The sequence below is a fragment of the Lagopus leucura genome, unplaced genomic scaffold (assembly GCF_019238085.1).
Source record: "Lagopus leucura isolate 7727_CA_CO unplaced genomic scaffold, USGS_WTPT01 Super-Scaffold_100012, whole genome shotgun sequence".
NCBI lineage: Eukaryota > Metazoa > Chordata > Aves > Galliformes > Phasianidae > Lagopus > Lagopus leucura.
In genome coordinates this window covers 6,962,702-6,987,767 of record NW_024962267.1, presented here as the reverse complement: position 1 = coordinate 6,987,767, position 25,066 = coordinate 6,962,702, and the positions used below count along the sequence as shown (strand labels likewise).

The 25,066-nt window shown below is 36.7% G+C and overlaps 2 protein-coding genes across 14 annotated transcripts in view; both read left to right on the top strand.

Moving 5' to 3' along the window:
• SESTD1 (SEC14 and spectrin domain containing 1) overlaps positions 1–11,713 on the top strand; it is a 53,861-nt gene extending 42,148 nt beyond the window's left edge. For 4 of the 5 annotated variants that reach the window (XM_042874886.1, XM_042874884.1, XM_042874887.1 and 1 more), the window contains exons 11-18: positions 616–810; positions 1,380–1,494; positions 1,984–2,143; positions 5,062–5,143; positions 5,457–5,579; positions 6,730–6,921; positions 8,532–8,653; positions 10,977–11,712. In XM_042874886.1, coding sequence (XP_042730820.1) covers positions 616–810; positions 1,380–1,494; positions 1,984–2,143; positions 5,062–5,143; positions 5,457–5,579; positions 6,730–6,921; positions 8,532–8,653; positions 10,977–11,106 — 1,119 coding nt within the window. In that variant the 3' untranslated portion in view covers positions 11,107–11,712. Of the gene's footprint in view, positions 1–615; positions 811–1,379; positions 1,495–1,983; positions 2,144–5,061; positions 5,144–5,456; positions 5,580–6,729; positions 6,922–8,531; positions 8,654–10,976 lie in introns of all 5 variants that reach the window. The other variant, XM_042874889.1, reaches the window with a different exon arrangement.
• A 12,437-nt stretch (positions 11,714–24,150) lies between these two features.
• CCDC141 (coiled-coil domain containing 141) overlaps positions 24,151–25,066 on the top strand; it is a 53,959-nt gene continuing 53,043 nt past the window's right edge. For all 9 annotated transcript variants that reach the window (XR_006179593.1, XR_006179592.1, XM_042874522.1 and 6 more), the window contains exon 1: positions 24,151–24,388. Coding sequence is in view for 7 of the 9 variants with exons in the window: in XM_042874522.1 (XP_042730456.1) it covers positions 24,287–24,388 (102 nt within the window). In the remaining 2 variants the exon portion in view is untranslated. The remainder of the gene's footprint in view (positions 24,389–25,066) is intronic.

The following is a 25,066-nucleotide window of genomic DNA, read 5'->3' as shown; positions in this document are numbered from 1 at the left end:
TTTGAATTGAATAGTGTAATTTTTTTCCTTAATTAAGAAATAATGGTCACTTTCAAGTTCCAATAAATGGATGACTTGAGGAATTAGAGGATAAAAATTACTTTGTCTCTATCAGCAATAGTAGTTTTTTCTAAATGTTTAAGAAAATTACTGTGGCTTTCAATTGTCACTAAAAGTGACACCTAGATGTTCTTAACACCTTTTGAAATAGCTTACCAACTGGCAAAAACTTTTCAGTACAACCCAGAGGCACAAAAGTATTACAAGCTTGTTTAAAAATAGGGAGATTCTTCTGTTGGTTCAGTGGTGTAATTTGAGTAAAGTTTGTGCTGTAATCTACAAGCCGTGCTACTCACTGTTTGTAATCTTTCCATTTTACTGCACCATTATTTAAGTTACCGTACATGCATTATTTCAATATGTACTAATTGCTTCTTAAGTTGATTTGAAACTATGAAAATTTTTCCCTCCTGTGTGAGAATTGATAATTACAGTGTAAGCTAGACTAAGTTCCCTTTTAAATCTGATTATGTATTAATCTGCAGCTAAATACATGCCCTTTTAAGAGAAAATTGTTTGATATTATTTTAATGCTTAATTATCTTCTATTTGTAGGAGTGGTTTGCTGTTTATGTTGAGCTTAATCAGCAGATTGCAGCCCTTCTAAATGCAGGGGATGAGGAGGACCTTGTGGAATTAAAAGCATTGCAGCAACAGCTGAGTGATGTGTGTTATCGACAGGCCAGTCAGCTAGAATTCAGGCAGAATCTATTACAAGCAGCACTTGAATTCCACAGTGTTGCCCAGGATGTAAGTTGTTCTTTTTTACTTCTCACAGGCTCTCCTTTAGTGTGTTATTAGTGTAGTATTGTGTTTAATACATTGGAAAAGTTTGAAGGGGGATAAAACATAAAATGGAAAATACTTGGAAAATGCAGTTTGTCTTCATTTACTGATTGAAACAGTGAGAAAATGAAATTCTCTTTGGGAGAGAAGTAGGTTGTAGTGTATCTTGTATTTCACTCATTGAATGGTTAGGAGTAAATAAAAGAAAATAATGAAAAAGTGTCTAGCTTTTCTTGAAATACATATTACCTGCGACACATCTTCTTTTTTCTAATTTCGAGAATTTGATATGATCTTCATAGGTTCTTTTTAAAATTGACACTTATTCCTTTCTTGTAGTTGTCTAAGGAGTCTTAGGTTCCTTTCCTCCCCTCTCTCCCACTTAGAGATATATTCTTTTGGAGTTTTATAAGCAAATGCAGAGAGAAACCTCTGAAATAACATCCCCAAATATTTGGAGGAACACTACAGATTTGAGCACCTTGAAGCCCCTAACTTCTTTTTTAACAGCAGTATGTTGGGTTTTGTTTTAGTTATCTCAGCAACTGGATGGCTTACTAGGAATGTTGTGTGTAGATGTGGCACCAGCAGATGGAGCATCAATTCAACAAACTTTAAAATTACTGGAAGAGAAATTGAAGAGTGTTGGTAAGCAGAATATTTCTGCATTTCACTTATGTACAATAATGAACACTCTCTTTAAAACAAGACAGCAGGGAAAGGGAAGGTAATATCTCTTGATTTCTAGTTAAGTCATGCTCCACATAACTACCTTAGACTTGCTGATACTTGTTTAGTCTGGGGAAGTATTCTGGAAGTGCTTTCTTGTAAATGTTTTACGTTTATATTTACTATATATCACTACTCTGCATTTCATCTGTAATGAAGCACTACTTCTTTGTTAATGTAGATGAGTGCTTTCTCTAACTTAGAAGTAGGGAAGGATAAAGAAATACAAAGGTAGTAATGTTGTTTTCTCCTTCCAGCCTTCCATCTTGTAGATTCTATTGCATTTTATCTCCCTCTTCAGTTAAAAGTTAAAGTTAAGAAAGTTAAGAAGTTTAGAACAGTGTCATGGATATATCTATATGTATATCTTATTTTTAACCTTTTAAAATTTTTTTGCTTTTCCTTCAGATTTAGGTTTGCAAGGCTTGCGTGAAAAAGGTCAAAGTCTTCTTGATCAGATATCTAATCAGGCATCCTGGGCCTATGGAAAAGATGTGACCATTGAAAACAAAGAAAATGTGGACCATATCCAAGGAGTGATGGAAGATATGCAGCTTAGGAAACAAAGGTAAAACAGTTGTTACAATTTTCACATACTGACAAGTCACTTCAAAATACATATTTTCAAAGAGACTATTTTGCTTTACTTTCAGTTAATGGATGTAGTGCAACTGTAATTTATTATATGTGATGCACTTAAACAAGACAATCTTTCCCTGCCTAACTTGTTGCACATTCCTAAATTCATTTCAGTATTGGGTGGCAGTATTTGAGTGCTTTTCTATGCTCATAAATGTCTGACACATTCCATTTATATGGAGTTATGGAAGAGATGCAAGTGATCTTTGCAGTTTGAGATGAAATGCATGCTAATACTGCAGTAATGAGGATAGCTCTAAAGTTATGTGGAAATTGTTTCAGCTTGTTTCTCTCTTTTTTTTTTTTTCTTCACAAACTCTTTTTGAATGTGTCATTTTCACTCCTAAAGAGAAGAAATTTGAGCTTTTGTTAGGTCTTGCTTTGTACCCTTCCCCTGGACCAGCAAATGGAGGCACAAGAATTCAACTTTCAAAATGTATTTGGTTGTCTTCTGTGAGTTTTGGAATGTGATGTGGTGAGGGATGAAATTTTAGTAGTAGAAAATACTGGACAGAATTAAATTCTCTGAAGGGTGGATTCTGCCACCACTCTCATCCTTCAAGCTTCCATTGATTTTTTTCTCATAAAGATGTAGTAGTATCTAATTGGCCAAATTGCTACCACTGTATAAATCTATGGTGTATTTGTATTCTAAAGCATTATACAATTCTGATGCCTCTTTGTAGAATGAGTATAGTGTAGTAAGTTAGAGGCCAAAAAAAGTAAATTAAGTGCTTAGACAAAGGTGTGAAACAACTTCCAGATGATTAATGATTTAACGAGGGTCTTCAGTCTGGAAGAGGCATGCAAAAATACAGATAAAGGTCTGTAAGAGTGAGGCAGGGACAAGTTAGGGATAGGTTTTTTCATTGCTTCTTTCAGTACAGAAGCGAAGGACGTTGTCTAGAACTGGGGTAAGAAACACTGATAACTGAAGCTGATGCTACTTCACACAGTGTACAAATAAAGTTAAGCTGTGGAGCTCTTTGCTGCATGATCGTTTAAGCTGAACTAGTACAGGAAGAATTTGGACTAACTTGGGGAGGAACAGTGTGCAAGAGGTTTTTATGGATGCAACTTGTGCCTGTCTCTGAACAATAGCTTTTCAAAGCTGTTGTGGTGATTGCTGGAACTTTTCATTTGCTTTTATATTCAGATAGTGAAATAGGTTCATTTTTTTTAACGTAGTATTTCAACATTTTCAAGTGAAACTAAATGAGATTCAAATAAAGAGTGAATAGAATCTGTGTACTTTATTAGTCTTACTATTGTAGTATGCTTTAGGTGGTGAGAAGAAATGGGAATTTTAATTTCAATTTTATTAGACTTAAGAAACTAATCTGTATAGCTTATTCTGGATAAAAAGAAAAGCATAACTAACCACGTAATACTTCTTATCACACCACCAGAGGTTTCTCACTTAAGCATGTACCAGAGAAGGCGTTTAAAGTTTACTTCCCATTCAAAAGGACATTTGTGGGGAAAAAATAGAAAATACATGTCTGGGAAACAAATGTGATTTATTTCTGCCTTCTGATATTTATTTCCAAAGGTATCAATGTGACTTAGAACAAAAACAAAATTGTCTTAAGTTGTAAATGGACGAAAGTTTTTTATTACTCCTATTAATTTAATTGCTAAATTATCCTTGCACATTGAAAAATATATGATAACAATATATCACTTTAACATTTAATATTTTTCGTAAGATCCTGCTTTCCTCAAATTAATAGAATGTTGTACGCATATTTAAACAAATGAGAAATAAGTGCAATGTTCATTTCTACTGGCATTTTGCTGCCTTATTTATTGTTTTGAAATGCATAGACTTTGTACATTATTAGGGTAATGAATTTTCTTTATGTAAGTGTCACAGCACTGCAGGGTGCTTAACAAAACACAATATTTTAATAACTGTTCTTTGAAAATGCTTGTTTGCAAACAGTTTAGAAAAAGAACAGATATATGCATATGATCTTTAGCATTCACTTAGTGTAATCTGTTGTTGACATTAGTAATTCTATTTACTGTGTGATGCGAGAGTCTGAATCTTGCTGTTTTCTTAACGGGCTCTGAAATTGAAGCAGAAAGATCATTCAGCTAAATGCTTTAGTGTTTAGCTCTCGCTATTAAAATGGATTTTGATATTACTTTTGTATTCTAACAGGACAAAAAACTGCAATATGCTATTCATTCAGAACAAGAGAATTTTAATAGATTTTCTGTATGAATTAAATTTTTAGATGGTTCCTGATGAGTTATAGAGAGCGAAGGACATCAAAATTAGTCTTGTAAAACTTTATGCTTCCTGCATATAAGGGTTCAATCATTTCAATTGTTAGCTAGCTAAAAAGAAAGATATAAAGATGTGTGCTGCATTTTTGGTGGTTTTTTTTCCTTTCCATTTTATTTAACATGAAAACTTTGCCACCCACTGACGATAGAAATCAGAATGATAGTAGATGTAATTCAACGTTTCCTAAGTAGCTCAATAGCAGAAACAGTTTATTTTACACTTATAAACCTCTGGCCTACAAATCTAACCACTGCAACAGGGTAAGGAACCTGAAATGCAGCTAGAAGGCTATGTATCTACTGCTGGGTATTACTTTCTGTAGTGTAGCTATGCCTGGACTCATTAAAATCACAATGTCTGTGGTTTGTTCTGCTCACTTTGATTTATTGCTTTTTTTTTTCTTACTGTTATTTTTTTGGTTAATCTAAACAGTATATAGAATATTTTAATCACCTTCTAATGAATAGTTGCACACTGCAAACGTTGTAATACTCAGTGTATTTTTATCTGCTCTTCATGCATTGGCAAGTCTAACTGTGCTTCTGTTTAAGGTGCGAAGACATGGTAGATGTGCGACGACTGAAGATGCTTCAGATGGTACAGTTATTTAAATGCGAAGAAGATGCTGCTCAGGTATGGAAAGGACTACAGAAATTCATCATCCTGGCCTAAATATATGCTGGCTAAATGTATGGGGAAGGAGGGGAGTTAATGTACTGTATTTCTGTCACTTGCAGCTGTAGTTTTATTTAGTGAATTTGTAAAGTGAAAATAATAAAGGATATAGCAATGATGGTAAGCAGTGTTTTGGGGGATATCATGCATGACATACGATTTTAATTGATACTTAACTGTTTCCAGATCAAAAGTATGTAATTGACTCTTCTGGATGAATGTCTTTTTAATTTCCTAGCTTTTATGCTTCTAATTTACTTCTATTTTAAAGGCAGTAGAATGGTTAAGTGAACTGTTGGATGCTCTGCTGAAGACACACATCCGACTAGGAGATGATGCTCAAGAAACAAAGGTTTTACTGGAGAAACATAGAAAATTTGTTGACGTTGCACAGGTGAACTGAATTATTAGTGTTTTTTTTTACAGTTTCAGGAAATCTAAATAGAATTGGCACCTATATATACAATAATTGATCATCCATTGTCTTCATTGTTTGCCTCAATGGTTGCATGAATGAATAAATAATGAGTTAGCAATGAGCCTAATGAGATTTTGAAGTGAAGATGTGGTGAACTGTCAGCATAACCAATACTACAGTTCTTAGGTTACTGTGTTTTGCACAGGCAATGCAAAGCACAGAACTCAAAGTTCACACTGACTTTTTAAAGGCATGTTTTTTAAACAGTCCTTATAGCAGCTTTTGAAGGACTGCAAACAAAATAATGAAACATTACGAAGTCACTCAATTTTTTATTTTGTGCTGTACTTCATGAAGCAGAGCCTGTCTTTCTGTTGGTTTTCTAGACAGTTGATTATTGGTCTATGTTAGTCATCTTGCACAAGGAGTTTTTGGTATTAGAGTCTATTCAGCCCTCAGAGATAATGGTTAGTCAGAACTGACAGCTTTCAATTGTTGACAGTAGGAGCCAAGTAATTAATCCTTCTGTACAAGTCTGAATTCACTGAAGCTGTAGGGCATGTTTGTACACTTGTTTGTGAACAGATGTCAGGTATGTTTTGAATTTCATGGAAGATCAGAATATGTAAAGTTGAACCTTTTTCAAATAAATACTGTTTCTAGAAATATCTAATACACAATTACCAAATAATAGATAATGTATTTTCAAATTCTATTGTTACACTGGCACACCTCTCTTCTGATGAATAGTGACCATAGAATGATGAATTAAAGCTAAGTATGATGTGTGAAAGTATGTAAGTATGAGAAGAGGATAGCTTGCTGTTGTTTTGGTGTTCCATGAAGTACCTGGGTGCTGTGTGACTCGGGACACAGTGATAATGAAGCCAGTGAGATGGTTATCTTAGCAGTAGATGCCAAGCATACGGTACAAGATCCAGGCAGCTATTTGCAATTCACGCTTCTGCAGTACTTTCTAGTAGAGCAGATTAATTCAAAGTACTATGTGAATTTAAGGTGAGGTTTCACAAACTTGTGTGCTGTCATTTTAAGATAACTAGCTCTTAAGTTAAATGCGTAGATTCTGAGTGTATCTTATGCATTCTTCCCGCTCTCCAACTTCTAGAGTACTTATGATTATGGGAGACAGTTACTGCAGGCAACAGTTGTGCTGTGCCAGTCCCTGCGATGCACTTCGAGGTCCTCAGGGGACACACTTCCAAGACTGAACAGAGTGTGGAAGCAGTTTACCTTAACTTCTGAAGAAAGAGTACAGAGGCTGGAAACAGCTGTTGCATTTCATTTGAGCGCTGAAAAGGTGAATGTTGTGTTTTTTGGAAGAAAATTTCCTTGTGAGAATTTAAGCAAAATGTAATATACACAGAGAACTTCATTTTTATTTTAATACTATGCTTAAACATTTCTGTGTTTTTTTCTGTGTCTTAAACTAAAATTCTGAAAGGCAAGAAACACTTTGTTTTTTTTTATGCAAAGTATAATACAAAGCTATAATGATGTCACTTAAGAACTTCACGGCATTACAGAGAGTATTGCCTCTTACATTGTGTGTATGTTCTGTGTGGCATCCTCTCAAAATTTGTGAGCATAAACTCATCACCTTCTGTGCATGCTCGGCTGGTGCACCTTGTATTTTGCACTTGGAATTCAGTACTTAAGGGGCTCTGAACACGTTTTCTTCAAAGCACGCTGCTGTCGTCTTATGGTTTTCAAACTCCTATAACAAAGATCCTCACTGATTTGTCCAGCTGGATGCTGCTAAAAGCTGCAAAGAATCAGAAATCAGCAACACTGTTATGAAGAGCAGTTGCTAAATTGGGAATTTTCAAATGCCTGAATGTCCATTTCTTTAGTTCATGAGAGGTATAGCCTTTCAGCCAGGAAAACCTTTTTTTTCTGTGAAACGATACCCTGAATTGTTTTTCTGAAAGGTATCTACCTCTGCTGTTGAGGTAGTTAATGTAGTTTCTTGTAAGCAAAAGAGAAGCCTATCTTGGACATGGTACAGGAAAAAAAGATAATCTCTAATTGAAGGGAAGTGTGAGATGCAGAGGTGATTCATGTGCTCCTGGCTTGTATTCATTTCTTGTTTGCATTTATAGAAAATATTTTGAATCAGTGGATATTGGGAGTTGTTGGTGATTTGTGAAAGTAGGAATATATTATCTATGCTCCCACAGTTGGCTGGAGTGGTTTTAGTAGTTATCAAATTAGAATTTAGTGGATCATAAACTTAGAGTTGATTATCTTAGCCCATGTTGCAAGTGTTCTTTCATTACTGCAGTACTAAATTGCTATATTTTTAGGCAACTTAAAGTAAAAAGGCTTAGCTAAAAAATATTCTGTTGCTCAAAAGCACAATTCTACTAGTGCTGTTGTGGCCTGTTAATGAGACCAAGAGGAAAATATGCTGTTAATTAAAAAAAAAAAATGTCAGAGGGAGAAGTAGAAGAAAATAAGAAGTATAAATGTTGGATACAAAAGTCTAGAAATACTTGTATTTAAATTTATAATTTCACTGGAGCTTTTTGCCAGGTATGAATTTTTGTTTTGAAGTTGTTTTTAATAGACCCTTTATAATTCATGTGATTGTACTTCGTGCTTAATCGTGCAGGTTATGATATTTATGCATTTTAAATTTGTTGTTGAAACACTGCCCAGCAAGATTTTTTTCATTCTTAGTGCAGGGTACTACTATTCTCATCATTGCTATCTTCTCATTCTGTGTTAGCTTAATTGGCGTATTTTTCTGGAATTCTATGAATATTTTGAATTAGTTTAATTGTGGTAGTGAAGATGGTGAAAGAACGTTCACTCTGATATTTAATGGCACTTTAGCACTTGAAATACGTATATATGTATGCTATTGCTTGTCTACCTTATTTTACGTTTGTTTTTCATTTTTAACAGATTTTGCAAGAATGTCCTGAGCAGCCTGAAGCTTTTAATGAAATGGAACAATTTGATGAAATTGAAGCAGTTGGGAAATCGCTGTTGGACAGATTAACAGTGCCTGTGGTTTATCCTGATGGGTATGCAAAATGTTATTGTAATGCCTTTTGAATATCCTTTTTATAATGTTTCATAATAGTATCATATGCAGAAGAATCCTGAGTGCTTTTTGCTGAAATTACGAAGGTAATGCACTAATTGTCGTAATTTTTTTTCCATCTTTTCTCAAAAAACAGGCATTTCCAATTCAACCTTTCCAAAGACAACGTGCCCAATTTTTCAAATTAGTAACTTTTTCTCACCCTGTAACTTATATGCTGTATAATATACGCTGACTTGCACCAGTGGATTATTTAAAGTAGCATGAGTGACCAGATCCTGTGTCCTCTTGGAGGGAAAAAAGTCATTTGTGTTATGGCATTTTATGAGAGATTTATTCAAACTTTTAGCCATTTAAAATCTTAAGCCAATACATTGAACATAAATTTACATTTGATTATTCAGCTACTAAAATCCTACTTCCCTCATGAACTATTAATGCCGATTTAAAATCAGTGGCCTTGTCAGGCTATAAAACTAAATTAAGTATGGAATTTTAGCCGCTATAAGAAACCACTTTGTGTATTCAGCACAAGTATAGTTGTCCACTGTGGTACAGAACTTTGTGATTAATTTTTCCTATCCAAGTTTAAGGTAGCCTTGGAACTGGTCTCTGGGTATGCAGGGACCACTCAGTAATGAATGAGGTCTGAAATCTTGGAGAGAAAAACTTTGAGACGTCAGGTTGGTTAACTGAATTTAGTCTGAAAAATGGTTAGAGGAAGCTGTCGTGGAAATTGTCATTTCTAAAAGATCATGTACCTCATGCAGTATGATATTCTTTGCTGAGAAGTACTACCCATGGAGATGTATCAGGAGGTGAGCTAGTAGTGATTTTAATGTCTTTCTAGTAAGGTATTTAAAAATAGTGGAAGACTTTACAGCTTTGAGAAAAAGCAAGAACTGTTATGTTTCAAGTATTTTTTAGTATAACTTCTGTATAGTGAATTTTATGTCCTTAATGACCCGGTAAATAGAATTAATTATTAAAACTTGTGTAATTTGTAGAGACTGTTAAAGGAAAAACAAACGCTACCATTTTTTCTTTTTTTTTTTTTTTTTGAGCTTGATTCACCTTTTAGTGCCTGGAAAATGAGAGAAAGCATTGGACTTCAAGTTTTCAGTCCTAATGGAATGCTTGTATAATTTTATGTTCATACATCCCTATGTTTTAGGCTGACTGAGTCCTGAGTGTTATTTTTGGCCTCTGGCATTTCAGCTGTGTTCTTTTTGTCCTCCTTTTGAAAAGTGGAATCTTAACTGTCCTAAATCCTGAGATAACCTACTAACCCTCCCTAGTCCTTCTATTTTTAAAGCACTTAGCAAAAAAAAAAACCCAAAAGCCTGCAGATGGTTCCATCATTCATATAAAGAGTTTTAAAAATGCCAAGATCAGCACAATTTCTTAAATGTTTGCAAGTATGTTTCTTTAATCTCCATCAACCTCTTTATGACTTCAAACTTGGTTGATATCTTCTTTAAAAATCCAGGTCAGTGTTTCCTGTCTTGCTTATGGCTTCTAGTCTTCATCGGGCAAAATGTCTGCCAGTATTTGTGGTCTCAGTTACATCTGTTCAATCTGCTCCCTTTCTAGAGATCTCTGGTCAAACTAATCTACTTCTATATGAAATAAATTTTCTGCCTGCTTTTGTCCAGACTGGACTCCATCCCAAGTCCTTTGTCCTACCTTTGTTTCCAAACTTCAACCTCTCTACATCATAATTAGATTTGGTATCTACTCTTTTTCTGAAAGATTTATTGTGTTCAAATCCTGTTTTTGCTGACAGCTTGGTTAGTAGTTTCCCTAACACTTCAGATGTCTTTTGCTATATTTGAATGGGAAAAAATCAGCTTTAACAGCCATGTGTTTTTTTCAGTTTGAGGGAGAGATGACATAATTTGACTGTCAGCAACTGGCTGACTTTGTTTACAGAGCCCTTCAATAAGACAGCAATTGTATAACTTCAGTCAGGATTCATTCAAGCTCATTTTCTTGACTGTCACAATATTCAAACCCCTAGACTGGATTAGGGACAGCCAGAAAATGGAAATTAAAAAATAGTGTTGGGTAGTCTCTTATTGACCATACAGAATAGTGCCCTGCTGTGGAAAGGATCTCTTGGGTAAGAGAGAGTAATTTGCTGTTTATAATGATACTATCAAGATTGGCTGTCCACAAAGCTTTAAACTTCGATACAAAGGTATCTATTTTTCTTATGTTGTTTTGTTTTCTAGATTGTTATTCACGTGTATACTCATGCACTTTTTTTTGCTTGTCACTGATAGCTTTTTTGTCTTTTGTAGTTCTGAGCAGTACTTTGGGAGCCCGAGTGACATGGCTTCTGCCGCAGAACACATTAGAGAGAAGATGAAGCTTGTTAGCTTGAAAAAGCAGCAGCTGAGACAACCAGAAGCCACTACCCCAGAGAGCTAATACTGACCCTTGTCTATCAATTCATAATAGGACTTCAGTTTGTAATCCAGCATGTTGTTTGCATATTACAGAATTTGGCATATGTTAAACTGCATTTCACGGCCATTGTCTCATCTTTTTTTCAAAGTAAGTGTTCTCAGCATCTTAACGCAGTACATCTATCAAGCCATAATTATTTAACACGCTATGAAACCATAGATTCCAAGTATCTTATGAAAAAGAACTGTAAACTTTGCACTGAAATTTGCTGTAAAGCTTTACCTGACCTGTCAGCTGCTACTTAGTTTATCAGCTGATGCAAGCTTTGAATGGTGCTAATGAGTTAGGAGTTCCATATTATGAAATTGTAGTTCTTTGCTTCTCCCCATGCCCAGGTGATGTAGTAACTTTAGACTGCAGGTAAAATGCCTGCAGTGTAGACAGTGGTGACCCTATAATTTTAATTTGAAATACTTTAAAATAAAAAAGTCATTTTTATTGTGCCAGTATGCAACCAGACATCAAATCTTTGATATATCAGATTCATTAAACAGATGTTTTCCTATTTGTATTGATAATGTATTAAAAGCTGTTTGTGCTTAATAAAAACCATCTTTTTGAAATCTAATATAAAGTTGTTTGGGCCTGTATTCTCAGATGTTATTTGTATTATATGTTTTATGATAAATGGTAGTAAGAACTATCACTCTAATGGTATATTTACATCTGCATCATTTTTCTTACGAATTTAACACACTATGGTTATATGGTGAACTGCTCTAAATTGTTACATGAGAATGAGAAGCTATACCACCTTTTTTTCTGATGCAAAGGTAAGATAGTCTGTGCATAAATCCATGTTACATTAATAATTGTTTCTTCCCAGGTAAGGGTAAAACCTCTTTTGTGCATTATTTTTTCAGTTGTCTGTCTTTTTGAAAAGGGAATATTGAATAATGTGGCCAGCCTTGGTAGTAGTAACTTTGAGATTAGATTTTAATCTAATGAGAAATAATTAAGATGTGCTTCATAGTGTAAAACTATGAGTGTAATAATTAAATTTATTAAGGGGAAGACCTTTAAGCACTTGAAGGAAGCCTACAAGAAAGCTGGGGAGGGATTTTTTTTATAAAGGAACGTAGAGACAGGATGAGGGGAGATGGCTTTAAACAGGAAGAGGGTAGATTTAGACTAGACATTAGGGAGAAATTCTTTACTGTGAGAGGGGTGAGTCACTGAGACGTGTTGCTCAGTGAGGCTGTGAATGCTCCCTCACTGGGAGCATTCAGGACCAGGCTAGATGGGCTTTGAGCAACCTGGTCTAGAGGGAGGTGTTCCTGTGTATAGCCAGGGATTGGAACTAGGAGATCTTAAAGGTCCCTTCCAACCCAAACTTTTCTATGATACTATAAGATAATTGGAATGAAAAAAAATCAGTTGTGTGCATAATTTAGCAAACTTCTTCCTCTTCAGGACTTAATCTGCATAAATTCAATACTTTATTTACTGGAAAGCATTGTGATATCTGACTGTGCTGGAGTATTGTATGTAAAACAAGCAACTGCAGATTTAAGTATTTTGTGTTATCTCACTATGTGTTTCTCACAGTGAAGATGATTCCTGTAGGCTTTGTTATTACTTAGTGGATTTTGTTGATGCAGCTGTCATTCAAATATTTTGTTTACTTTTTTGTCTCAGGTTTCCCATATTTTCTCCACAGGAAATTGATGTGTCAAAGCAATTTCTCCATTAAAGGAAAAAAAAAAGTCAATATTAGTGATTTGTCTGAGAAAGTGATAAAGGTAATTTTTTTTCCCCTCTTGGGCTATTTTGGCAGAGGAAATCCAATTATTTTTTTTTTTTGACACATTGATGCAGTGCTACAGTATTACATTAATACTAGTTCAAATATCAACTGAAGTTTCACAGACCATGCTTGTAAAGAGACTTTCAATTTGGTATTTTAAAATTGGATTTAGTTGTTCAATTCCATTTGAGAAAGTTGTTGATAATATAGCTAATATTTGGATCAGGTAATTTGATTTTTGAAACATCCAAAGCAAGAGAAGTCTATGTATATTTAATACAGAATGCACTCATAATTTTAAATGAAAACTATAATTATTAATAAGCACTGCATCTCCAAATCTGTATTGCTTGTTTGTAACACACATCTAGTTACAGTCATTAACATCCTGCAGTATAAATTCTTGTTGATGAGTACATGCTACAAACATTAAGAGATTTTGTGGGTTTTTTTTCTCAGTAACATATGCAAAAGCAAAGCAATATTAGGGGGTTCTGACTTGTTCATGTAATGGCTGTGTGCCATGACTTGGAACCTGTGACTCTAATAGCCCTGATATTAAGTGTGGTTCCAAGTATGAAGTCCACTCTTGAGGTTGTTCTTACCTGTCATCAGGCATTCCTAGCGTAGTGCATTCTGACTTTCGTTCTGTTGTCTGATACAATACCTTCGGTTATGCCAAATTTGCTTCTCTCTCCCTCTCTCTCTCTCCCTCTCTCTCTCTCCCTCTCTGCACTCTTCCCCTTCCTTTCTGGAATTCCATGTCTTTTGGGAAATCAGGGGCTATAGAGAGCTATTTACCAGCATTTTGTGATTGTTTTTTTTTTATTTTTTCCCAATCAGCCACGCATCAGGAGAAATAGCAGTGGTTTCCTAGGTTGGTTGCATGGAGCTGCCAGATTTCTGAATCCTTTGTATGAACTCTGAGGCTTCCTTAAGGAATGGAATAAATACCATCTCTTAAGGATGCTGCTAAATGTAACAGATGTTTGTTCTGGTCTTAACCAATACACCATCTACGTTTGTACTCACAACTGATCCTTTAAAAATGGACAAGCCTTAAGGGCACACAGTACAACATAAGCTATGTAGAGATGCGCTAAAAGGTAAGAACTGCTACAGTCATCTCTTGGAACTTACCTGTGAGTGTATTGCTGTTGATGGTACCAGTGGCTCTTGCTGAGTATGTGGAGTCACTTTCTGATAGCAAAAACACTTCAAGCAACAGAGTTCAAAAGGATGACTTTATTTTTAGCATAAATAAATTGCCCCAAAGAATACAATGCTACGTGTAAAATACAGAGATATGAATAGAATAAGGAAGGATTGATTATAGTTATTTCAAGTGTATTGTGACTAATGACTTAAAAATGGAGTCCACCCTGCTTTTGAGGTAATGAAGTCAACAAGCTCTTTACAGAGAGAGCGGAGAGGTGCTGGAACAGGTTGTCTATCTAGAGAAGTTGTGGATGCTCCATCTCTAGAGATGTTCAAAGCTAGATTGGGTAGTCTAGTACTAAACAGGGAGGTTTGTGGCCCTGCCTGAGGCAGGAGGGGTTGGAGATTCGTGATCCTTGAGGTCGCTTCCAGCCTGGGATACTCTGTGATTCTGTGACTTATAAGTCTTCATGAGCCAAGTGTTTTTTTCTGCTAATGTAATCCCCCTGTTATGGGGATTTTTTTTTTGACAGTGAGCAGAGAAGCACTATTTATAGACATCATTCATTTTTAGTAGGACATCAGTTAGATAGACAGTGTACTTAAATGCCTACCCATGTAAGCTCTTTTAAATGTGATAGTTTTGTGGACAGTTGGATTTCCATAAAAATACTTGATTCTCTTTACTTGTTAGCCTTGATGAATTAGTCTTAAACAAAATACATAATTATGAACAAGGGTTCTTTTTCTTGGATGGAAAAGCAGCTTTGGAGCTTGAGGTCTTATATAGTTGGTGTGACTGATTTAATATTCAAAGATAATTGCTCTGGAGGTACAGTTGCAGCTGGAGAACGCAGTAGCTTCGTATAGTACTCTTTATACCATCATGCTGGCCTCATCTGCCAGATGAAAGCAAGTTAGGGGAAGATTTTCTTCTATCCTGCTTAATTACAATTTTATTATTATTAGGTCATGACCATAAGCAGAACTTGTCATGGGCTTTCATTAATATTAGTGACATGTAATTGTTACCTCTGGTTTCCTGAAATTTTTCAATGGAGTAATTTTAATCTGTAACACTAGGATTATTAGGAAAGAGTAAGAATGGAAACTTTTGGAGCCAAGGATGAGATTCCAGGTATGTCAAATAGTATAATACGTGAGCTCAGGAGCTAAACTGTGAAGGAAACAGGGATAAAAGAAAAGGTTTGATTCCCAACTCCGAAGGCTGTCTCTTGTATCTTTTGAGACTCTTGCAACAGTAAAATGGGAGTCAGCACTGTAAAAATGTCCCCTTGTGTTAGACTTCTGATTAGATTTTTGGATGAGAACAAAAGGTTGGTATAAGACCAGATCTGAGCCCATAAATATATCATCAAAAGCACAAAAAGTGAACTTAAGGTCCAAATACTGCTAGAGTATTTGAATGTTAAATAAACTCTTACAGCAATGTCATTAATGATCTTACCTTTTTTCATGTTTCTTGAAAACTTATATATACTCCAAAATAAAAAACACAAAAGCAAAAAGAGTCATAAAATAGCTTGGGTTGGAAGGGACATCACAAGGATCATCAGACTCTAACCCTCCAGTTGCAGGCAGAGCCACCAACATCTACAGATCTAATACTAGAACAGGCTGCCCAATCTGCAGTTATTTGAATTGGTAAACTAGTTGTCTTCTCTAACATGTTACTTCCTTAACTTCCCATTACGCAATAACCAAAGCTGGCCATTGCAGAGTGACTCCCTTGGAATCTAAACTGGATGTTGAAAAAGTGCATGGGTCTGTCATTTAAGTAGCACTGATTCTCCCAAGTGTCCCACTTTTGTTTCCTGCAGTAAGTAGTACCACTGTTACAGTTCTGATGTATGTTATCTTAATTGAAAATTCTTAGTTACATACCTTTTGCAAGGATATTAAGTTGAGTTCAAGATATTTTTCATCTGATACTTAGAGGAGGAAGCACTTTTTTCTGTGTTTTAGTGTCTGTGGAAATACAGGTAAAAACAAGTAAGCAGGCAAAATGATTTTGATTTCCAGCTTCTCATGGATGTCTTTGTACAGATCTCAGTCATGTGGTAGTCAGAACCATTTCTGTGGTGAAGCATGTTTTGGAACCTGAAGAGAAATTGTTAAAGGAACCTGTGAGAACATCTGTCTCTGTATGAGAGGGCGACTCAACTAGTCATCAAAGTCAGATGCTGGTGGGACTGCAATAATAACAAATAATAATAAAACTATAATTTAGCTATGTCCAAATGTGTACAGGGTATGTTAAAATGTGTTTAGTATATGTAATGAATTAGTGATAAGCTTAAGCCCAAAATAGCTATGAAAATTAAGGCAAGGGGTTTCTCTTTTCATCTTAAAGGTGACATCAGTTTGCACGAGTCTCAATTATAGCAAATATTATGAGAATATTGTACAATGAGAATTTTGAGTCACAATTCAAAATCCTGAATGCAGACGAGGAGAAATACATATCTCTTTACGTTTTAATTATGCTGAGGAAATAAGTGGAAAATGTTAGAAAGCAAAGTTAATATCCTTTTTTATTACTTTTTTAATAGGTAGAAAACTTAAGCTAATTTTGTGGATACTGATGATGTTTCTAGTTCATCTGGTTTGCATTGCAGATCTCATTTTGGGGGCTTTATTTGCATTCATTGCTCATTTTCCATGGGAGAGTTGCAGATGCTGGGTGGCACATTCTTGCTGTCATTGCTGACTCTCCTGGCATGTATGGATTGTTGATGATCTCTGTGTCTTGCAGGGTTGAAACCTGCAGAGTTCCAGTGGGTTGCAAAGCTCCAGTAAGGCGGTTCACTAAAATACAGTGCCAGGACTTCTCTGTGTGTTTTTTTTTTTTTTTTAAAGCAACAGTCAAGTGATAAGCATCTCTTAATATTCAATGGTCAAGGGTTTTTTTTTGTCTGCTATAAAAGAGTTTTTGTGGTGTCTTTAGCACTTTCACAAACACAGGGCATGGTTACTTGATATTTATTAGAATCGTGGGGGTGATATGGGCCTGGCTTTCAGGGACTTGGGAACAAGCCATATTCTAAACTGGTACTAAGTGTAAGCTGTTCTCTTTCTGAACACTTATGTTGCTCTGCATGCCTTTGTGAGACGATAGTTGCGAGCTAGTCTCAGCGGGTAAAGATTGTACCATGTATTTAACACATCTGACTGCTACTCCACTTATCTGTAGTGATGATGTGAATGTGATGCCACGCTGTCTGCTTTGTATCGTTCACTGCTTCTCGGAGCATGGCCTTCCTTCTCTCCAAGACAAATCTATACAAAGAAACGCAGGAAGGCACTCTGCTGTAACCAAGTCTTTATTAATGCTTTGCTTGAAATGGTGTCAAAAGGCTGTGGTGAGCCATGTGCTTACAATGAGCCTTATAAGGTTTTTTGTTTCTACTCCTCATACGTGGCCAATTTGTTAAGTTGCAGCTATTTGTAGACATCATTTCATGCTGCATTATCTCTCACGAAGATGCAAGGGTTTTTGCTCAGGCAGGTGAGAGAAACATGAATTACGAGGAGTTCAATTGGTATCATTAGCTGTGACCCTTTCTCCAGCTATTGTTTTGTCTACTGGGACTTACAGATGTGTCTATGTATCTGCTACTGAACTGTCATCTCTCAAGTTATCCAGTGAGCATTTTAAAGGCTTCATGGTTCCCAAGCAGAACTGGATGAGATGGCTGCTGCTGTCAGTGCTGAGTGTGTGTGGGTGCCTGTGCTGGGAGGGGGTGACAGCTGCATCCCTGCTTCATAGCCTGGTGGAAGTGAACCTTATAATGGTCGGGAGTGGGATGTTATAGTCATGGAAATCTTACACACACATAGGATATAAAAAGTACCGCTCAAATCATGTTCATCCTAGGATGCTGAGGTAATGTTTTTTCCCCCACATGCAGCAGTGAGATCTGAAGAGCAGTACTCAGCAAAAAGAAAGGAGGGGAAAACCAAGGAGGTGTGGTGAAACCAGTTGGTGAATTGAAGAGTAATTTGCAATGAAAATATTTATGTGAATCATATGGTGTCAAACAGGTGGGCTGTAAGGAAGTTTGGGAAGATTGAGCTCATTCTCTGAATACAGTTAATCAAATCTCCTGCCAACAGAAGAAACATTAGCACAGTGAGAGAGTAACTCAGAGAAAGGGATTTAATTACAGAGTATTTGCCAAATGTCAAATCACATGTAGAAAAATCTGTGCAGCTTATGAGGTAGTTATGCATGCTATTTTTGTGCCTAGAACGCAGCAAGCCAGATTCTAAAATGCAGTTCCTGCAGATTCTGCTGCATCAGCCAGGTGCGTTATCTATCTCTGCCTCTCAAAAAGATTTCCATATAACAAAGGGATGGTGGAGAAATTTTTGAAGGTTTGAAGCAATGTGATTGTACAAGGGCTGCTCCAAAAGTACTGCCTCCTATTTCATTATTTTGGCCCCTAATGTCAGAGGCACGTGTTGGTGATATGGCAGTAGAGGTTAGATCTTCCTACCAATGTTGCATTATGTTGTGTTGTGTGTGACAGATGGCAGCAAAGGGACAGTCTGACATGACAGTACCTATGAAGCAAAGATATCATTGAATTCTTCCATTTGGAGGAAAATGGCACCCATTGACATTCATCAACACTTGCTGAATGTTTACAGAGACCAAACAGTGGATGTAAACACAGTGCGGTGGTGGGTTCCAGCAATGCTAACAAACAGTGTGTCACCTCTAGTGGTGCGGACTTTAGTCTTATTCTTTACTGGTGAAAGAACGTTGAATGAATGTTGAAGAATAATGTTTTGTAGACGAGTTTGCTCTATCAAGGAGTGTTACTGTGTTCTTTGTATCTGTTGCAATTTCCATGGAAATAAATAGGAGGCGTTACTTTAGGAGCATCCTGAGTACCTTGGGCACAGTATTGCAGCTATATGTGCCCTGTACGAAGTGCCTGAAGAGACTGTCATGTGAATGCAGGTCTGAGGTAGGCTTTTGTGTCCTGGGGTGACAGTGAAGGGAGGCTCCAAAGAATGCATATCCTCCAGCGTGCTTTTTCCCTGCAATTAACAGCCAGATTCAGCAAGGACACACTGACACCATGGTTTCTGTTTCTTCTTCCCTACTATGTCTCTGTGTGAAACAGAGGTTTGTGATGGTAACATAGTACTGGGTACAGAACTGTGGAAAAATGAAGCCTCTGGTTTGACAGGATGGGCTGCTATGCCTTTGAAAGTGATTCCTTTAGGGCCTTGACCTGAGACCTCTCTATACAGCTGTGTCTTTCTTTAAGAACCGTCCTCAAGCTTTCATTCCCCTATGCTATTTCATGGCAGATCTAGGCAAGGCAAGCCAGCTAGCTCCTTTTAACCTCTATTTTTCCTGTCAGTTTCTCCCTTAGCAGGAAACGGCCTCAGGCTGTCATCCCCACTTGCATGGCAGAGGTCAGGTGGAGATGGCGTTTCAGCAGCCAAATCCTATGGAACAGTGGCCAACTCTCAGAAGAAACTATATCTTTCTGGTGGAAAGCATGGAAACCGCTGTAAGACATGGGAACAGTGATGTTGTCCAAAGGTTGAGATACTCTCATCAGATGGCACTGTTTCCCAGGCCCAGATCCTCTGGTAGATCATAGTATAAAAACAAGTTCCAGAATCACACACAGTTTTTTGTTCCCCAAAGATATCCAGCAGAATAGGCATGCACTCATTCAAAAGGTTCTCGGTGGGATGACCTCTGCTCCCCACTCTGGTATGTGCACTGGCCTGGAATGAGGATTGGATTGCCCACTCCTGCTGATACATGGCAGTGAGAGATTTTGCTGTGGATGGTTCACAATGATTCTGAGTGTACTAGTCTATCAGAAATTCCATTGAAAGAGTGTGAAAGGGTGGGGGGAGAAGGGTTTTTATTATAGGTAATGCTTAAATTCTGAAATGTAATGTGCCGTCCTTTGTAGGTCCCGAAGGGTTGTGGTTGAGCAGGGAACAATAATGGCTAGTTCTCATGTGCTGTAGCCACACCTCAGCTCCATAGGGTGTCAGCAGCGAGCACGTCTCTGTATAACAACCCAGTTCCAGTTAAAAGTAAGCAAAGGGGTAGGGAGGAAATGTCAGTGCTTCCAACTTGTTTACCTCGCCTAAGTAGGTCACACAGTTCTCACTTTTGTGAGAGGGCCAACTGGGACCAATTGAATGCTTCTTGTGCCATGGACTGGAATGGGAGGTACATGATCAGAATGTACACAGGAATGTTCAGCGGTGTGAACCTTCAAGTAGCAGAGTTGCATGAGATGGAATTATCTCTTTAAAACAAAACAAAGCACTGCTATTTATAACTCCACTGATAAATGACTTTAAAAAAAACTAAAAACCTAAAGCCTTGTGGTTCTTTAATGCTTGAAATCCAACTATACTGTTGAATTTAACTTCTGGATAAAACATCCCTTTGTCTAAGGCGATGTGATATTGGTAACAGGCTTTTCTTTTGTTCTAAACTTCGCTTCTGTTTAAATCAATTCTTCCAAACAATAGAAACAATATGGCTTGAATGTTTTTGAATGGTTAGCATGATTATTATCTGTTTAATCAGTGTCTTGTTAAAGGGAATGGCTCACTCTGATCTTGGTGTCTTTACCTCCTGACTACTTTTGAAGAGGTTAAACAGATGTTTAAATGATGATTCGTAGAACACAATTACACTTATGTCTTTTTGAGCAATCTGTGATTTTTAACCAATGTTTTTATTGAAGTCATCAATATTTGTGTATATACAAACACTGTAAACATACAGAAGTAGTTTTTTAATACAGCCAAGTTGTAAATATAAACCACAACAGGGCGAGATTGTTATCGTGATCTACTTTATTAGTAGGACAGCTCGTAGCTGCTTTCACACTAGATCTATGTTTTGACTTACATCTTAATCTTCCTTTTTCACAGGGAGAAAACAACCTACCTTGCATCTATATTTGGTGCAGTGTGTGTACTGCACTATGTTAACACACTGCATCAGGAAGGAATTTCAAATGCTCTCAGGGAATTTACTAACAAAAGTCCTGCTGGATTTGCTTACATGCATTTGTGAGGGAAAACACTAATCTTGTTTAATAAACTATTCTCTTTCCGCTGCTGCTCTTGGAGCCTGAACAACAGGTTAGTGAGCTATCTGATCTCTTTGCTCTCCTGATAGAGTCAAATATACCTCAAAATGCAGCCCACAAAAGGTACGATGGAAGGGGCCAGCGAAAGGCTGCAACCATAGGCTTCTGGAGACTTGATGTCTTTGTGCCTTGTCCATGTGGGGCTGCAGAGGGAAGGAGTGTTTATGTGCCTCTTGTAGAGAGCCTCACTAAACCCACTGATTTGGAGAGATGCATCCTTTCCTTATTTGTTTTCTTTTCTGCATACACCTCTCAGGCATGAAACAAGGAAAGAAGACTTCATTACATGTACAAACCAGATAAAGGACCTCATAATCCGAGACTTAAGGGAGTGAACTTTTCCAAAGGCATTTTGGCAGCTCCAAGGCTCTAAGATGCAATTTATCTCCAGGAAAGAATGGTCACTTTGCTTTGCACATGGGTTAAACTATGAGTAGGGATTCCTTTCCCACGCAAGCAAAAAGGCTGCTAAGACTCACTCCATAGTGAAAATGAAATGAGTTTTATCATATTAATCTTTCAAATTCTTTTTTATGCAGTTGTTAGTTAATACCTGACATTATTTACGCTACAGACTTCTCTTGCCCCCCCTGTGTTCTTGAGATATTTTTATTAGTCCCGTTGTTCAGTTTCATTGTTATTTGTGGACAGCTGGTGGATGTTTCAGTTTGTTGTCATTCTTGTCTTTGAAGGCACAGCAGTAGCAAAGGGAAAAGATTTCTCTCTTCTAATACAGATAAACTGCTTGATTTTTGGCTTCAAGAAGGATTTTTGTTTGCTTTGGAGAAACAGACAGCAGGTAAATATACAAGACTGAGAAAGGTGTGCTTGTTAAATTTTGTTTCCCTGGGGTACAGCTGAAATGCATTGTAATGCACTGTCAAATTTCTCAATGTTTTCTCTTACAATTGTGCTATAGGATCATTTCAGATTCCTTGTTTTCTCTGCATTATACACTAATCCCGTGTCTATTTTGTATGCATAGCTTGAGCCAAATCAATAGAATGTCTACGCATTTATTAGATATTTTGAATCATTTGTCTCTGTTGCCAAATTTGATTATGATCTGCTTCTTGAAAGATATTTATCCGTGACTTCCAGCTGTCATTACTACAAAATAGGCTTCCTCATTTAACCTGAGTGAAAAAAGACTCTTGACTATTCTGAGTCAAGGGAATGGCCCAACTTGTGCCACCAAAATACACTGTTCAAGTGTGCTTATCTGAAAATGAAACTTGATGACACAGTTCAATGTAATACTGAAATTGGCTTGCAGTTCTTCTTATGAAGCTAATTAGAGGTTAGGATGTCTTTTCCCAATCAATTTTTCCAGTATGCATGTTCTAGTTGTTCTTAGTCCTGCACACAGTGTGTAAAACTCAAAGTTTCTGTCTTACAAATTTTTTTTTTTGAGATGTCTGAAATATTTAGGGATTTTTATATAAGGGACCTACCTTCTATTTAGTCCAAAATAGAAGTCTCTATTCAGTTTTAGCTGTTAAGACTTCATTTCCAATTTTTGTGTGGCTATCAAATTTTACACATTTTTTAATGCCACATTTCAAACATGAATACCCATAAGTCTCATGAGTATCTATATAATGCTTCTTTCAGTGGCAGAGATTCTCTAGCCTCTTAGAGATGTTACAAGTTCTGGGAAACTGAATTTTATTTCTTCCTTTGAAGGCAGATTGCAGGTTCCTAGCTTTGTTCTGATATAAAGATGTGAAAATTGTTCTGATTTGCCAAGCCCATTTAGTTCGGCACAAACCACTGCAACTCAGTTCTGGATACCCTGATCCAAATTCATTGTTTAAAGATAAAGTTCAGATTAAGACAATAATCTTCCATTAATTGGAGTGGGGGAAACAATGAACAAGCAAATAAAAACAAACAGGTTTTGATGTATCAGTTGAAATTCCCTGCAATTACCCTATATTTCTTCCAGTTCAAAATACCTTGTAATTTTTTTCCAGACCTTGGTGTGTGTTCTAGCCTGCGATTAGCAAATCTAATTTAGTAAAAAATGCCAGAGTGCCACACACTTCTAAGCAAATGAAGCAAGCAGGTGCTTAGAGGGGAATTATATATTCAGTATATTGGGTGGACTTGTGTTGCCTGAGTGACCTGCCAACCCAAACACCGATGTTGCTTTCTCAGCTGTTCTGTGGAAGGAAACCTAGCAGCTGCTGTTTTATACTGTAGGCTGCTTGTGGCATGTTCCTTACTTCTGGCATAAGATTTAATATGCTAAACCAACACTATGATTTAAATGTGCTTATTAATTTACCCTCACTAACTAAAAAGCTTAAGTGGAGTGCAACCTTTAAAAAGTATTTAAGAGGTTTTCCTTACTCTGATTTAGGACAAAAATAAAGACTGCAGAACCAACATTCAGTTGAAGCAAAGATAAATTACTTTAACCTCAGGAAAAAAATAAAGCACTTCTTAGGAATTCACACAGAGCTCTGACTTTCCTTTTTTGTTATGGACACCAAACATTTAAATATTTTGGATTAAAATTCCGCTGTCTGTTTTGGTTCATCATCTGGCTTATGTACACATGTTCATCCTGTTTAAGTGCTCTGGCTCAGTGGAATACCAGCAAACAATTTTAAAAAATTTACTTGTAGGGTGCAAACATTTAGACTGTACAGTTGCATGTTTTGAAACTTCAGAACAGCAGCTTGATCTGTATAGCCTTCATATTAAAATGGTTTCTAGATGTTTTAATATAAGAAACCTTTTTCCTTTGGTTATCCGGTGTGGGATGATGTTCATGGAAGCAAGCTTTCACACTTCAGATGGTGACAAAAAGAACAGGCAGCTTAATGCTACCAAACTAGGGGTGTGTCAAATTGCTCTCTCAAGAATGATAAACTCAATGGAGCCGTCTATTTTTAACCTCCTGTTCTTTCCTTTTGGCAGAGTCATCAGTGTTAGCTGAGCTCTTTCACTGAATGACTTCAAGCAACCCCGCTTGTTGCTTTCTGAAATGAAGAGCAGACTTTGTACGAGTGTTTCCAAGTCTGCTTTAATGTATGAAGTTCTGCTTTGAAACACCATGTCAAATGAAGCTAGTTTGGAGCAGAAGCTCTCTACAACAACCCTCAGTTCGGTTGCTGTTCAGGCTGGGAATGCCAGTATTGTTATAGCTGTGTTGAAGGTAAGGCAGCAAATGCTGGCACATCTGTTTATAAACTCTCTCCTACTCAGTGGTTGTTGCTTCTATTAAATATTTTGCACTAATGAATAGTTAGCATATAATGATAAGGCAGGGTAATTTAGTTAATATCTAATGGAGATTCTTCCCTTTGTTTCTGTTCACAGTTTTTTTTATTAGAGGCAAAGAATTCCTCTACTTAAAGAGTCGCAGACAATTGCAGAGTACATGTAAATGTATTAAAAAGCATGATGTTACCTTTGGAGGAGACTCAAATGCAAGTAGAATTATTTTTAAGGTTGCTTGTTATGTAAGATTATTGCTACCAACCCCACAAATGCAGATTGTGTATGCCTATTTAGGATGATTTTCTTGAAATTAATGCCTAAAACTGATAATGAATGTCTGTTTTTGAAAATTGTGAATTCATATTACCGTGTGTTCTCTTAGAAGTTCTTGTGTGTGTGTGTATACAGTTTTATTTTTGAGCACCTGAAGGCCTGTTCATGAGCTGGAATCTGCACCCACAACTTGCATGAAACTTGGCACGTGAAATAAAGCTGGATGCCTGAGGGATGCCTGGGTACTGCATCCAAGCTGGGATTTTTTGGCAGTTCGATTCTTTGTTGCTCCAGACAGCTTGTTAAGTACCCTGCCCTCAGCCCCTGGAGTTTTTTTGTA